Source organism: Triplophysa dalaica, unplaced genomic scaffold (assembly GCF_015846415.1).
Source record: "Triplophysa dalaica isolate WHDGS20190420 unplaced genomic scaffold, ASM1584641v1 Contig22, whole genome shotgun sequence".
Classification (NCBI taxonomy): Eukaryota; Metazoa; Chordata; class Actinopteri; order Cypriniformes; family Nemacheilidae; genus Triplophysa; species Triplophysa dalaica.
The window spans coordinates 1-16,338 of record NW_026622656.1 but is presented as its reverse complement, the minus strand read 5'-3'; the positions used below and the strand labels follow the sequence as shown (position 1 = coordinate 16,338).

Below are 16,338 nucleotides of genomic sequence, written 5' to 3'. Positions count from 1 at the left end.
TTCTTTTTAAAGCTGTATCCTCTGAAGGCCTTAAAAGTGTTGTCGTCGTCTTTCATTGTTGTTGGTAAATGTGACACCGCATGTGGGGGGCTGGATACGGACCGGAGCTGTTAACATTGGAAGGTGGAAGCAGAGCACATACAAAATAATTTGCGTAGCTTTTGGCAGATGCTAATTATTAGTATTTTATCTAAAATAGTGATTCGATAAAATTCAGTCTTTCACATATTCTTACAGTGACGAATCAGGTTGTTCTGTAGTTCTGTAACACTCTCATGTGCTACAGATTTCACAAATTATTTTTACATAGGCTAATTCATATTTTGGCCCTAGGGTTAATATTAACTAACTTGAGATTTTGTGCCCACATTCACAATAAGTGTAGACCTTTATATAATTAAACATAAAAATATATGTTTTTTTAAGTTGCCATTAAAGGCACAATTTGTAAGATTTTTGCATTTAAATATCCAAAAAACAATACTGCTGCACAGAGCCACAACAGCAGAAATAGTAACTTTAGCCAACTTGAAAAAAGAGGTTTAGAAGAATAGGTGAAAATGAAATCAGAATATTGACTTTATAATATATAAACGTGACACTACACAGGATTCAAACCCAGACACTCAAAGACTCAAGTCTTGCGGTTTAGCAAATTGTTCCACTCAGTTGACATGCTTTACCCAGGCTGCTGCAGAGACTTGTCGGAGCTGCAAGCAGCGTTATGGGCCAATCATTGAAGGTGCTGCAATGGCAGCACAGAGAAAAAATGACCGAAATACATTTAAAACAAATACCTAAAGTGAGAATAAACTAATAATGAAGATTCTGTGTATTAATTCACCACATTATATACCATCAGATTACTTTATTATAAGAAAGTGAAAGCACGGTCAATTTAGAGAGGTATTTCATGAATATGGCAGCAAATATAAAACAAATACTCAGTAATTTCTGTGTGGCTCAGTCTAAAGATAATATGAGCCAAGTTTGGAAAAATGTGACCAAATTTGTAATAGGTGTAACAAGAAAACTGTTTTTCATAAGTTTTAAAATAACATGAACAGAATGCTGAAATGACAAATCAGACATCAATGGAATCGGCTCAAACCAGAGAAAATAAAGCTTGTGAGAAAATTAATTTCAGAAAAATGTATAAAAGTTTATGTAAAAACGTATGACAGATTTTGTGCCGATATGGTAAAATTTTTACTCCAGGTAAAATCATAATCATGAGATTCTGTATGACTCAAGGAATCCGTTAACACAGAGATCAAGCTTTTCTGATAAACATTTCAAAAGTTATGAAACTTTTCAAAACTTGTGACCCATAGGTAAAGCTGTTCCAAAATATTGCATGGACCAGGTCTCGATGATGCGTACCAAGTGTCGATTGATTGAAGAATGGCAGAGATACAGCCTCATGTGAGTCAAACTCAACTCTATAAATAGTTGATGAAATAAAGCAAACATAGATGCTAGACTAACAACATTGATTCCTATGGACATTTTGCAACCCCAAACTATGGTTATTGTCTCAGAGTTCAATTTTGTCCAGCAGTGGGCAGTGCAGCATTGTCAGCCAGGACTGAATCGGCTGAGACCTCATTCAAATTTGCGCAAGTGGTTATATAGAGATTGGACGTAGGTAAAAACACACATGGGGTCTGGCTTTCTTCCCATCACCATCATGTCCTCCACTTCAATGAGTCTATCACAGCCAGCTTTCTTCCTGTAAATAGAGATCAGAAAAAATAACTTTACTCTCTTGTGGTTATTATGTCTTGTGACTGGGGTACATCTGTAATACATATGTTTCGATAATGTTCATGCTGTAGTTTTAGACACAAGTGTCGAATTGAGGCAGAGAAGTTCAGAGAAGATCTTGACGTCATACTTCAGGACTATCAGGTCTGAGTAGCCAGTTGAGGGTAAGGGGAGGTTTCTCTAAACTCAACAGGGATTTGTTGGCATGCTTTGCTGGTTTCAAGTGCGGGTTACAGACATCCTACCTTCAGATCCATCGGAAACTAAGTAACACAATCTTGCGTGTCTTATTGTGAGGTGATGAGATGCACAACTGCAGAGGATTTGTGAGAACTTGGGCGTAATGTTCAGGTCATATTAGGTTCACCTGTCATCTATCCAATTTGTTCTCATTAAAATACTTATATAATTTATTAGCTCCTTTAAAGGAATAGTCTATCTGTGGGTCAGTCCAAACCCATAATCGGTTATTTTAACAGTAGAACATATAAGGGGAATTTTTAGGATCGTTTAATCAGCGACCACATCTGTCAAACTCCAACTTGACATAGAACACCACACAAAAACCACAGACGTACCATAATACTTTCATCTTTCTTTTACACCCTGAGAAAAGTATACAGGTGTTTAAATATCATCCAGCATTATTCAAACCCTGCCCTGCTTTTATAATGTTTGAAAAAAAGATGATAGCGAGACTACTCCACTCTTCTATAGGTTAACACACTACTACTGTGTTGACATCTACATGCCATTTTCAAAAGCCAATGTTTTCTTCATTGCAGTGACTTACTCTGCAGTGCTGAATGCCAACTCGAAGTTATGTTTGCGCTCAGCGGGGGACAGCACATTGTAGTCAAACTCTGTGGGGAAGAATGAGTGGACCAGAGCGCAGAATGCCATGCCGTCGCTCCAACTGCTTGAGAAGTTCTGAATGTCAATATTCTACAGATTGATAAGAGAGAGAGAGTGAGGGGTAATATTTCATAGACATCCCACTGTTTACATCTTAAAGTTCAAATGAAATCAAAATTGACTACAAAATTTCTGGTCTTAGTGTTGCATGATTTGTCAGTGCAAGGTTTTAAGAAAAAGAAAAAAAGATTGCCTTTTATCAACTTTAAAAAGTCATCCTTTTGCTGACATCACCAAGGCTTTGCGGGTGGGAAAATATAGTGTTTGCCAATACTGTAGCTTTTCATTATTTACACATGTGTAGATCATGCAGCCTTTCAAAAACCTAACAATAATTTTGGTAGATTTAAAATGTATGACAATGGGATGTATCACTCGGACATTCATCACATTACTGAAGAAAAATGAGTTACAAGTGGTGTTTCATGTTGCCTTTACACATTTAAAATGCTATAAAACAATCATAAATGATAAAACAGTCAGTGTGATAGTATAGATCATAAAGTGCCATGAACTAATTTTAATCCTCAAGCATAATTTTTGCCTAAATCAGAGCAATGATACTGAAGTTCCTTTAAAACTTTCCAGACCTGTTTTTTGAGTCTAAGCAGATGAGGAATGTTTTATTGTTGTCTGGCTCTTATCATCATCAGCTGGGTCTGTCTCCACACGTCATCATTTATCACCGTTGACTACTCATCCAGAGCTGGTAAATATAAGCCTGTCTGCTGGGTCGCTCAGGGAAATCTAAATTGTCGTGCGTTGTTGTAAGCTGGCCACTTCGGTTCTGCTGTTTACATAGTGTTTACTCCTAATTTTAAATAAGCTTTGACTATTTCATTACCATTTCTAACCGGAGCCATATGGAATGGTTTTCAAAGCTACACTAGTGCCAGGCACAGTATAGCTTCAGATTCACCTCACACATAGGCTATAATGTTCATAAGCGCTCTTAACCTTGTTAATAAAGTCACCGGTTGAAGTTAATTAACAGAATAACACTTTATAAAGCGCCTAAACTAAAAACAACACTATAGCAAGCCCTGTGAGGTGTGATAATCCTCTTTTTACCGGGCTGGAATGTTTGTGGATCTTTCCCTGGTCTGTTTTCCATGGAAAGAGTGCAAAGCTCCTGGTGACGTTTCTCTTTTGTTTTGAGATAAAATTACATCTTTAGAATGTCTTACCTGGTACCCAATGGTCTTGGACCGGCACCACTCCAAAAGAATCTGCTTGATACTGCTGGCACTGGACACTCCAAAACTCTGAGATCGTTTAAGCTTTGGCTTGGAATCAACAGGCTTGGGACGACTGAGATGGAAAGGATCAAAGCAAGGATAAGCTTAGATAAATGAAAGCAGCAAATGAGAAATTTCATGTTTCAATAGATATGCAAGACTAGATATGACACAGAGGGGCACAGTTGACTACAAATGAAAATGCGAAAATTTAGGATGATCTATTGACAGATATGCAATATAAAATACATAACTATGTGTTCAGATGTGTAAGACCTTAAATAATTTAGCGTTATGTTTTATTTACCTTATAATGAGCTATTTCTATCTACATACACAATGGGTCCCCTTGAATGGAATTCACCATGTTATTTCTATAGTAGCCCTAAACGGACAAACTGCTCTACAGAGCACGTTTCGTAAATACGCTATCTCTTTCGGCAAGGAAGCAAAAACATGATGGCATCTTTGACCTGTTAGAGCAGCCGTAGTGCTTCGAAAGTGAGGGTTGGAATGAGCCATTGGTTGCATTTCTCAATCTCACCACTAGATGCCACTAAAATCTCCAAATTGATCTATTAACAGCATAACAATTCAAATTAATGTGTTTAGATATTTACAAATAGTGCAGAAATGTTATAAAATATTTCCTCTATTTTCATCATAACCCTATTTTAATTCTAAACCTTTCTGTTTTAGGGTTAAACTGTCTTGTATAAAAATATATATATATCGTGTTCAACCTTGCTTACTTCAGCTTTAATCCCCCTTGTAGCATGGCTTTGTAAACTAACGGTTCTGTCTTTTAGCGTGTCGACAAAGTGTTTATTTGCTCTCCTACTTGTAAGTAAGCTTTGGATAAAAGCGTCTGCCAAATGAATAATTATAATATGTAATGTAAACTGGACTTTCAATTCCAGATTAATCTACAGTCTCTGGCCCCACTGTACATTGATCAGAAGACTCAATTACTTGTTGTTCTCAGAATCCAGCCTCTCGAAAATGGACCTGCGTGCTTGGGCTCCAATGTTTCGAGGTAGAGTTTGTGACCTAAAGAGCTCCCGTCTGCGTTCAATACCTCTACCAAAGGCTAAATCTCCGGCCATATCCACATTCCTGATAAACAGAGATAGAAAGGCCAAAGAAACATTTCCAGTGATGTGTGATTGCCTTCAGTATTGGACAAAACTGTATAGCTATACATACAACAGTAGAATATTGAAATATTGACCCACCTTTCTGTATTGTGTGGGTACAGCCCAGAGTAAGTCACTGACTTTGCCGGAGCAGAAGACGGATTCTCTGAAAGATATATGAGACAAAACAGAGTAAAGCAAAAACAATGAGATGATTCAAATACATCTTGAGTATATGAGCTTGGAATGAAAGTGTCTCTACCAGTAAGCCTTGGAGAACCCATAGTCCTAGCAGGAGTTGGAGCCCATGTTTTTATAGATGATACTGTAACCAAAGGACCAAAACAACACTTGAAAAGCAGCCAAAGTTTATATTTGTTCATCTGAAGCCTCACTGACTCTATAACTTTCATACCTGCATGAACAGTTGATTCAGGTTGTGGCTGCTTATTACTGGTGAGCGGCTGACTGTTTGTTATTGAATCTGTTATAGGCGAAGGCATTGCTTGCATCGGGCTACCAGGGGATTCTGGACTCTTCATAACTGGAGAATCAGCTACTTTGGTAGTTGCTGTGATGGGCAAGTGTGGCAATGCCATAGGTACAGGTGCTGTGTGTTCTTGTGACACACCATTGGCCGGTGAGTTTTCCCTTAAAGGCACAGTGGAGTTCTCTGATTGGATAGAGGGAGGTTAACATGGTTTGTGGGTAATTATAAAACCACTGAAAAAGCATAACTTCTTGGAACACTGAAGGATTGACGCGTAATACCTGCTGAAGGCAAATGTCCATTCTCCAACCCTTGGGTAGCGGGTGCTGGATCCACGTCAATTGGTTCGTCCCTCTCAATGCTCTGGTAAAGAGAGAGAAGCATATTTATTTACTTTGATTATTAAAACCAGTCCCAATTTTGCAATGCTTTCACTCGGTCTAAGAAATATTTTCCAGACTTAATCAACTAGTGTTTTAGCTCCGTGATGTTTATTTTCATATGTTGCTTTAACAGCTTCCTCTCTGTTCATCACCTGTTGTAGTGACATTAATAACCCAGAACAGCTGACAACAGCTTCTAATGAGCTTATCTGACTGCTGACTGACAAGTATATTTGATGCATTTAAACATATTTGTAAAAAGCTTGTTTTTAAGCTATTATTTGTTTAAAACACTTTCAGCTAAATTTATTGTATTTTAGTTATAAGTGGCTTTGTTGAATTATGAAAATGAACAATCCATTTTCGATCTGTATCTTACGCACACACAGCATATTGTTTCAGATAACTTAATATATAAATATTGAACCATACATTTTCTTTCATAGTTTAGAGGTGTTTTGTAGTTTTTGCAGCTCCATTTTTGGCAGTATTTTTAAAAAAACTCAAGACTTTCATTTTGAGTAAAATATCCACCTTAAATGTATAAGTAATGGACTCAAATGGCACTGTTTTCAAGAAGAAAGTTAATACACAGTTTAGATGTCTTTAAAAGTCGAATAATTTAATTTAATATTTAATAATTTCTCCTAGATATTAAATGAGGAGCAATTGGAAACTTTTGCCTAATTCTCTGACATTTCTCCTGAGAAATATCACATAAAAATCACACAAATGTACGCAATACGGTTTGACAACAATGTCAATAGTGTTGAAGATTTCAATATGATCTCAAACAATTCAATTTACCAGATTATTTACCAATACAGTCTACATTATTTTACAGCTCTTAATATATTTAAAATGTTATGTGTTTTAACAATTGTGTCACTTGTTTCTTTATTTCTCCTAATTTTTTAAGTAAAATCTAAAACTCACACAGAACTGAGAACTCCATAATCTCTCATGAGGTTGATGAACAACAACATTTTCATTTGGGTTGTAATAAATGTACCCAATACCATTGAATATCAATCGACGGTGCCACTAAAAAAGGAGGATCCTTTAAAAAAGACCTAGTCCCATCTTTACACTTAAGCTTAAACGAGCCAGCACTGAAACAGGATAAGGACCATGAGACAACTAATGTGATTATCCAATAAACTTTAATCAGAGAGATGAAAGAATCGGACATTCCTCAGTGTCTCCAAATGAGTTTCTTCAGGAGGGTACATTCAGCCATAGTGATGTAATCTTATCACAATAATGACTAGATCTGATTGACGGCTTCCATATCAGACTCACTATGGTGTCTTGTAATGTTTGAAGGAGACTAATAGTGCAAGTCACCCAGAGTTCCTGTGGCTCATCAGTGTAGATATGACTGCTTTGCACATCTATTTTGATCTTTCATAGCCACTCAGGCTCACTCTTCTGCATGAACCTTGACAACATTGCAAAAATTGATCATGTTGATAGGAAGATAGATACACAAGCTGCGAAAGATGATTAATTTAGTATTCCGTTTATATGTCTTGAATCGGAAAAACATTTACATCAGCGAGGTTCGGATTGTTACATTCGTAAGTCATGTATTATGTAGCAGTCTATTGGAAACAATGCAGATTTTTATTTGCATTTAGCTCTTGGCGTGTGTTAATTTTGGACCATGCTGACGCATGAAGTTCACAGTTTTGTTTCATTAGACTTCAACCATCAAATTGTGTTAAAGATACATACACTATGTTTGGAATTTTAGCTGCGATGAGCAAACTATGAGCAAAATGAGCAAAAGCTGATAGAGTGGCTGACAGTTTGTTGATGCTCTGGAAGAAAACCAAATCTCATGAGCTGCCATCAATGACCTGGCAGCCTGTCTACATCTGTATCTGTATGGGCTTTAAAAAGCTCCTTTGTGAAGTGGCATGGCTCTTACTGGTACATGCAAACACATGGAAATATACACACATTCCCGTACACCTACACACCACAATTGAGTCTCAAAACAAAATGTGCTTTCAAGCAAAGGCTACAAGGAAGTGTTTGCCCTTTTGCTGAGGGTATGAGTGCATGCAAATACAAGCATGCTTAAGAATTAACAGTGCGTTAAAATATGTTTGAATAAAGTTTTACAAGAGGAAAAAACACCCTCAGATGCAGAGACTTATTGAAACAGTGAGGAAAACAACAGGTGACATCACATCAAAAGAATGTTAAAGGGGCGTGCGTATGGGCGAAGTTCGTCGTGAGCAGCTGTCTGTCCTACTGAGAACAGGAGATACACAAAATGCACCCTATCCGTGAAATGTATCCAACTTGTTGGCTGAACACCCAGTTTCTCAGCTCAGTCCAACGATAAAGCTGTAGCACTCTTGTAGTGCTGCATTATGTCATGTGTCAGTCCTCCAGGGGATATCTGAAGAAACGTGGCCCGGCAAGAATGCATGCTCACTGATTGAAAACCTCCAAGAAGTCCTTTTCTTTATCTGGTTTTAGTATTTTTGTAAACCACTGCACACCCTGCAGCCACAATTTTAAGGTTTGTATTTAAAATTCCTCCCAAAATGTATCGGTTCAGGGGTCTGTTTTAGCAAAGGTCACCTACTGCATGGCCCCCAGGCTAAATTAAGAGGTCTAGTGGGAATCCGACCCCACCCATCCCTCACGTTCACTGACATCCCTGATATACACACATACTTACATCAGTTATTTTTCCAGGAACGACTCATTCTTTTTCCCATTAAATGCGTCATGCCATTAACAGAAAGGAGCAATAAAACAAGTGAAGGAAATAAGGAGGCAAAATGCAAACTTAGAAAAGTTTTTCAGCCACACAAGAGAGAAAAATGTGGACAGTGCATCCCTTTGTCCTCACGACGGGTCACCCGTCTCCTGTACGTACTGTTCCTCCATAACCGAGGATGCTGAAAACAATGTGACTCCTGTGGAGAGCACGGTTGTCTCATAGACTAGACAAAATAGACAACTATAGATGACTGAATGAAAATAAACGTATTTGTTCTGCTAAACACAATGGGAGATATTTGTTAGAATGTCAGTAACCAAACAAATCTCGTCCCTCATTAACTGCCATAGTAGGGAAAATAAATACTATGGGAGTCAATAGGGGACGAGATCTGCTCGGTTACTGACATTCTAACAAATATCTTCCTTTGTGTTTAGCAGAACAAAGAAATGTATACAGGTTCGGAACAATCTGAGGTTGAGTAAATGACAGAATTTTCATTTTTTAGTGAACTGTCCTCTTTGTCACACTGAGGCAGGTGAAAGAACAAGTAAAGGCATTTAGGAGTCTTCTGCATAAACAATAAACCAAATACCTTTGAATGCGGTTACCACGTACACCCCATTCGTAATGAGACAACATAATGAATGTACAAAGCAGCACTAAAGAAGACAATGAAGTCTTCTCATAAAAAACGTTCACGCTAGTCTAAATGTCTCATGTTTGCACTCCACAGCGAAATGAAGATTTTCCCCAGCGTGCTGGCGGTCTGACTGAGCAATGCTGGGGTGCAAAAAAATGTTTTTCTGAGGATCCTGACAAGGTTCTATTGTATATAATCTTCATGGTGAGTGAAATAAGAGCGTAACAAAAATGCATTGTAGAATGTGGTGAGTCGACCATTGATAGCACACATTGTTTTGAAGAAAGACTGATAGAGATGAATGGCAGTTTTGATGAAGTGCTTTGTGTGTGCGTCTGATTTTAAACATATCTGAGGAGATATTTTTGCCTCTCAATGACATTTGAGACTCTTGGAACACTGTGGTGGCGGGGGAATGGAATGGAACATAAACAACAATAGCGGGCATGTTTGTGGGAGAACTTTAGAGAGCTCAGCGGGCTAATTCCAGCCTCTGTCACTCAAATCCCACAGATAGGCAGCTCTTACAAGGCCCTCTATGGTATTAATAAACCATGTTGATGGTGCTATTTATATTTTGCAATATACGTATAGCTTGGCTCAGTTTTGGAGCTGGAGGTTCACAAACAGGGAAAGCGGAACGAGTGTGAGAACTTTAAGGCATTCCTGAAACCTGTGACTGAAGTTACGTTTTTGGTTTGACCAGCGGTAATTTAAAGGTGGTTTTTCCTGATGTTGCCTATATTGGAAAGTCTGCAGGCACGGAAGATCTGTAAGGGACTTTGCTCTGTAATTTCCTCCACAAACTCAAGTGTGCATGGAAAATGTGGCCCAAACACCTGTTTTTTCAAAGCACAACAAAGCCTACAATTTCTCTCTTAAAGCAAATAACAGAATTGAAGGAAAACCTGTGAAGAGAGAGACACAGTGGGAGTCTTTTGAACGTTCAGAGGTGGGTGAACTAAAACCTGACTACAAGCATTCCCGATGATCTCTCAGGAAGCCGGCTGTGCTTCATTTAAAAAAACTCACAAATTCACACACACAAATTCATAGATGCACAGTTGTACAAAACGTCAAAGTGTGCAGTAGGGTTGTCATCAGTAAGACACAAACTGGAACATTTTTTCTGTGTCATATGGAAGGGGACCAACTAAAGGACTGGAAGCTACATTTACAGTGTAAACTGGGTCTGATCCCTAAAATTCACTTAAAGGGATAGTTCACACCAAAATCACCTCTTGTCATTTCAAACCTGTAGAACTTTCATACTTCTGCAAAACACAAAAGAAGATATTTTAAAGAATATTGGTAAATGCCAAAACAGTGGTACCTATTGACTTCTATAGTATGGACATAAAACTTATGCAAGTCAATGGGCACAGCTGTTGTTCGGTAACCAACATTCAACAAAATATATTTTTTGTGTTCTGCGGATTAAAGAAATGTCCTACAGATTTGAAATGACAAGATGGTGAGTAAATGTAAATTTAGAGTAAATTTTTTGGGTGAACTATTGGATTCAGTCATTGTAAATATCAACAGAAAGTTCAACTTTACTATACATTGTTGAACATACAGTATAAACTACTGTATATAAAAACATATGTCCAGATGGGTCAATGAATCTTGAGAAACCCCTGCTGACTGAAGCCACATAACCATGTAACAGTCTTCAAATTGATTTGCAGTGGCATAAGTATGGAGATGTAGCCCAAAGGTATATCTACAGCCCCACCTGCACATTGAAAATACAGAACTGGTCAGTAGTCAAACGTACCGCCCCCGGGTCAGAAAGACCACATGGATCACGGGGTTGAACGTTCTAAGACTACAGACCAGTTTCCACTCAATATTTAAGAGCTTAGCAATGGTTTAGCATTTCTCACCACCAGCTGAATTTTCAACAGCCTTGTACCCTGCTCCAGTAACAAACACATGGGCAAACACAAGGGGTAATATGACTCCACTCAAATTAGATAGGACTTTGAGCTCAGATAACCAAAAAGGACTGCACTAGACAGTTCGCAAAGCAGGAATTCCTAATCTATCCTCTCCAAATGTCTGTACCGGTGCATATGCATTCTTTCTAGGCAGGACAATGGTTCCTGAGGGGCAGTGAGGTCATCCCGTAAACAGAGAATTATTAACCTGTAACCACGGAGATGAAATACATGGCATTGTCTGGAAGTAATTAAGAGAGCCAGGGGCATCATGGGAGCGGTTGGATGCCTTTCCCCAGCTCCCTTATTCACAATCTTTTCTCTCTTTCTCACATTCTCTCACTCTCTGCTCTCTTTCTCACCATCACTCTTTATTCACTCTCTTTTCTGCACTGCACTGTATTAATAACTGTGCAAAGGTTTTTGTTCCGCTCCTTCACCTCTGCCAGGAATCTGTGCTGGACATGGAGATCCAGGCAGGGCGACGGGAGAAGATAAAACGATCTGTTCCATTGTGAGCGCTCTGGCGTCGACCCAAGGCTGGGCTAGAAATGTTAAACATATCTCACACCAACACACGTACACACGCTACATGAACGCGTTAGAGTAAGCTCCTGTAACTCCACTCGCACACCCAGCCAGGGTGTAAAACTGTGCAGGCAAATTTTCATGCTTTAGACCCATAAATAAAACCCTGGTGGTACGACAGCCTTGGCATATGTAGATGCTTAAGAAAATCTTTGAAAACAAATGTTCACCCTTTAAAGCCTTGTGAGGTCTGCTTGGCTACCTGGCAGATGATCCGAATACAGGAAACTCACAACATCAAAAGTAAATTTAAAGCTGTGCTATCGAAAAACATTCCTTCTAGCTTCATGTAACTGAAGTGTATGACTTAAAAACACTTAAATGGCAATATACAATCAAATGAAAGCATGCTTGAGTCCCTGTGGGCAACTGTGTGTGCCAGTATGCATCCACTGAGAACAGTTTCCACAGATAACAGACGTGCAAATCTTATCTTTCTTCAAACCCAATCTCCTCTCGTTCGCTCACATGCCGTGAAGAACCACAGCCAAACACACACACACGTCCTCTGACAGGAGTCAAAGCGCCTGACATTTACAGTGCAGTACTATGTTGAGGCACAGTAGAATCAAAGATAACCCACTGACCCTCCAACAATTTATCCACATCAGCACTAATGAAGAGCAAAGGCTTCTCTGTGCTCAGAGGCTTAGGCGGTGGATTGTGAACGTGCGGCGAGACCACGGTTCACAGGTGTTCTTCTCGGCCAAGCACCTGTCCTCTGTGATTTAAGTTTGAGTGACTCCGAGAGGCCAAGCAGCGGCAAATCCCAGTGGAGAAAGAAAGGAGGAGGGTGGGCTGGGTGTTCTTTAAATCCCGACTCACCCAATGTACTTCAAATGAGGCTGAATGTCGACACAATGGTCCATTGAAACCGCAGAAATGCTGCGGTAATTGGCAACAGCGATGCAGGGCTCTTCCGCACAGACAGCGCAGAGCGGGGGAAGAGCTAAAGGGCATGCTGTTGGTCTCCTGAACTCTCAAAGCGGAGAGGAAAACAAGATGCTCCCAACATAAGATGGGAAACTGAGATAAAAGGGCAGCGAGAACCACAGTTTAAGATTTACTCAGAGAAACCACAGAATTGTGAGTTGAGTGATGTGATCTCATTGGTTTTACAGCTATTTGGACGTTTAGTTACATTTAGATACATCATACTATTATCGTATTTACAGTATCTGATACATAAACGTTTAGACATGTGCATAACTTCAGATACAGTACATACGAATAATAACTTTTCAGTGATGGAACTGATATCAGGCACGATGATAGAGAACTTTGCCTAAAACGTTTTAAATGGAATTTAATTGTCATCGAAGCTTAAATATTATAAAAAAGATCAAATTAAAACACTGTTGATGATAGAATCTAATATTAAAGTGTGTGTTATTCATTAATTGATTTAGAGAAAACTTAGGAAACTTAAAAAAGGAAATTTGGTATATATATATATATATATAGAGAGAGAGAGAGAGAGAGAGAGAGAGTGAATAAAATGATAATGTAAAAAAATAAAAATAAAAATAATATATCCAACAAAATCAATTTGAAACCATAAATTATTTTAAATACAAATACCTTGAAATACTAATGAGATCACATTGACGGCTGCGGGAGAAGAATTACTGAGCTATACACACATATAAGAGCATCTGAACCTGTGTTTCGTGAGACAAAGAATGAAAGTTTGTTTGAGAGATTACAAAAAAGCACCACAGATACAGTGGCGGCAGTCTGAGATTGAGCACAGGATAAACTGTATTTCCCCAGAACAAAACAACAGGCTCAGGAATCACAGACATGGAGTTAGAAAAAAGATAAAGTCTGGGACTGCTGATATCTGCAGGTGCTCACAGCTCAGCCACATGGAGACAGGCCAACTCTCTCTCTCCTCATCTTTTTCCTTCAGGCTGTGACCGAAGCGTAGGGAGCGCTTCACAAACCTGCCACAACAGTCTCTGAGTGTTTTACAATCCCAGAATGCAGCTCTCTCTCATTATGTGGTTGACAGGTGTGGATGTGGCAGAGAAGATAACAGCCTTGTGTTACCTGTGTTTACTGACTCTCACTCACAGCCAAAGTCAACTGCACTTCCAGCCACCAAATTACAATGATTTAAAACGACAAGGATAACAAATCTAAAACATGACACCCAAATAAGACCTTATGGAGAAAGCCAATTCGATGTCATGCATGGTAAAGTATTTTTGTACGGCTTAAGCGGAAACGTAAGAAAAGAGCAGATGTCAGGAGTAATGACAGCGCAAAGTTTTAAGTTAAATGGGTCTGAGGTTTTTTTTCAGCAGCTGTTACGAAGTGACAGGTTGAACTACTCTGGACAACAGACACAATCTCAAAACTTATCAAGTCATTGGCAAGCGGAAACCTTCTGGTCTATCTCTTGAAAACAACACGAAAGTGACTGAAACGCTAGAGACTGGCTCCACCACAGAGCAAGATCACAGAATCTGAGCCCCATGTTAAAATGCCCAAATTTATAGCTGAGAAAAACCTGTTTACAGCCTGGTACAAAAAAATATTTTGGAGAACTATATTTATATATATGGATAACATATCGCATTCTGTTAGAAAGGTACTGTAGTTAATCGCAACCTTTTTTTTCAACCAACCTTTCAGCCATAAAACTATAAGATCTAAATGATAAAACACAAAACTAATTTCAAGGCCTGTCAAGACAAATTATGTCTTTATTATATCTCTACAAAAACATTTAGTGGGTCTGTATATGTTTCAGCATTTCACTCCTGCTCATGTCTAAATATTTAGCTTTACACATAGTTCCTCTCACCCCATCGCATCACCCTGTTCCTGGAAGTACAGAATGACCTCACACCATGTCATGCTTTACCTACTACACATTCTCACATTACACACACACACACACGCGCATCTCAGCTCCACATTACTCACATTAGTTTTGCTGGTAACTGCAAAGGTGGCTCTGCTGGAGAAGCGTGTGGCGCTGGGGCTGGAGGCAGATCCACTCGCAGAGCCAGTCAGGGCTGTCGCAATGGGTGCCACGGTGCCGCTTAGAGAAGGTGGAGATTGGCGCCCTGCGGTGTTGCTATTGATCTGCGGTGGAGGTGATTCTCCGCTAAGAAGGGGACTTCTATCACACACCGAACCAGTCAGCATCTCTACCTGCCGAGTGAGGGCCTCAAGTTGGCCCCTGAGCTGCCGGTTCTCTTGCTGCAATTGGGCCACGGCTCGACCCAAAGGTCCACTCATATGAATTGCCTCTTCCAACCTCCGCTCGATGCCCAGCTTGAAAGCGCTGACGTCCATGTGGATCTCGCGCACGGCATCCCGTAATGTGTTTTCGTAGCGGGCCAAAGCAGCACACACCGTCTCTCCTTCCGGAGAACCCTCGGCCACTGATGCCAGAGGACCTGCGTCCATCTCCGCCTTGAGCCCAGGTACTAACACCTTCTCTTCTCCCTAACCGAGAATCCAACAGCAAAATAAGATCTGCCTCTGTTGTTTGTCTCTCTTTAAAATGGTTTACAGTCCCAGATCCATAGAAATCCAAGGGAACTATACCATAAAGACCTGTTGAGGTAAGACACAGTCAGAACCATTGCATCTACATTTTCAAGCTAAGTATAGTTACACGAGTTCGAGTATGCAGATAAAATTATAATGCAGGGTATGTGGTGTGCTGTCCGGGGAGAGGGCTCCGAACTCGGTAGATGCTTCCGGACACGGAGTACTCTGCCCTTGTCCGGGGAGAGGGCTCCGAGCTCGGTATTAGCCCGAACCCAGAGCACTCCCCCGGTTATCCTGCGGGGGAAAACAGGCTTCTGGTGAGGAGCCGGGGTGCTAGAGGGATGCTTGGAGAATGTAGAGATAAAGCAGGTAAGACGGCTTGTCTATTTGTAGAAAGCATCTCTGGTGCTGATAGGGTAGATGCTGTGATTGCTGATAGCGGACCAGCAGGGTTGATTATCTGCTCATGTTCCTCCCGAACTTAGTAAATTAAAACATAATTCATCTTGTTCTTCAGTTAAATTCTATAAGCATTTAACTGCTATTCATATAAAGATTGACTTTAAGTTAAAAAAAAATGTTTGGTCAATGTAATTCAAAGGCATAACATGTATTTAATTCCCATTTGGTTTTAAGCGTTAAAACAATCTGTGTGCAAAAAATCATTCAAAAGCCTGTAAAGACAAATTACGTCTTTATTATGTCCATACAAAAACATTTAGTTGGTCTGTATATACATTTCACTATATGACTCATCCTTATGTCTAAATATTTAGCTTTACACATAGATCCTCCCACCACATCACAACACCCTGGACCTACAAGAAGCTTGTTCTAAGCACTAAGTAATTTTTTTAAACATTATTTTGCAAAGTAAATGAACTGAAAATTAGAAGATGATAAGAAGATGTCTATAAATGAAAATATCAAGCAAAGCTCAACCAACATAACGGAGAAAACAAACGTTAACACGTTACTTAAA

At 39.4% G+C, this 16,338-nt stretch overlaps 1 protein-coding gene across 1 annotated transcript; it reads right to left on the bottom strand.

Annotated features, from left to right (window-relative positions):
* Window positions 1-4: 4 nt before the first annotated feature.
* On the bottom strand, window positions 5-15,772 carry LOC130417149 (smoothelin-like protein 2). The gene is made up of 9 exons (XM_056742453.1): window positions 14,781-15,772; window positions 5,828-5,909; window positions 5,472-5,729; window positions 5,319-5,381; window positions 5,156-5,222; window positions 4,893-5,036; window positions 3,870-3,993; window positions 2,561-2,712; window positions 5-1,732 (listed from the first exon to the last, which is right to left on the bottom strand). Exons 1-9 carry the CDS (start codon window positions 15,267-15,269, stop codon window positions 1,606-1,608), a joined length of 1,506 nt encoding a protein of 501 aa, XP_056598431.1. The 5' UTR covers window positions 15,270-15,772; the 3' UTR covers window positions 5-1,605.
* Window positions 15,773-16,338: the final 566 nt, after the last annotated feature.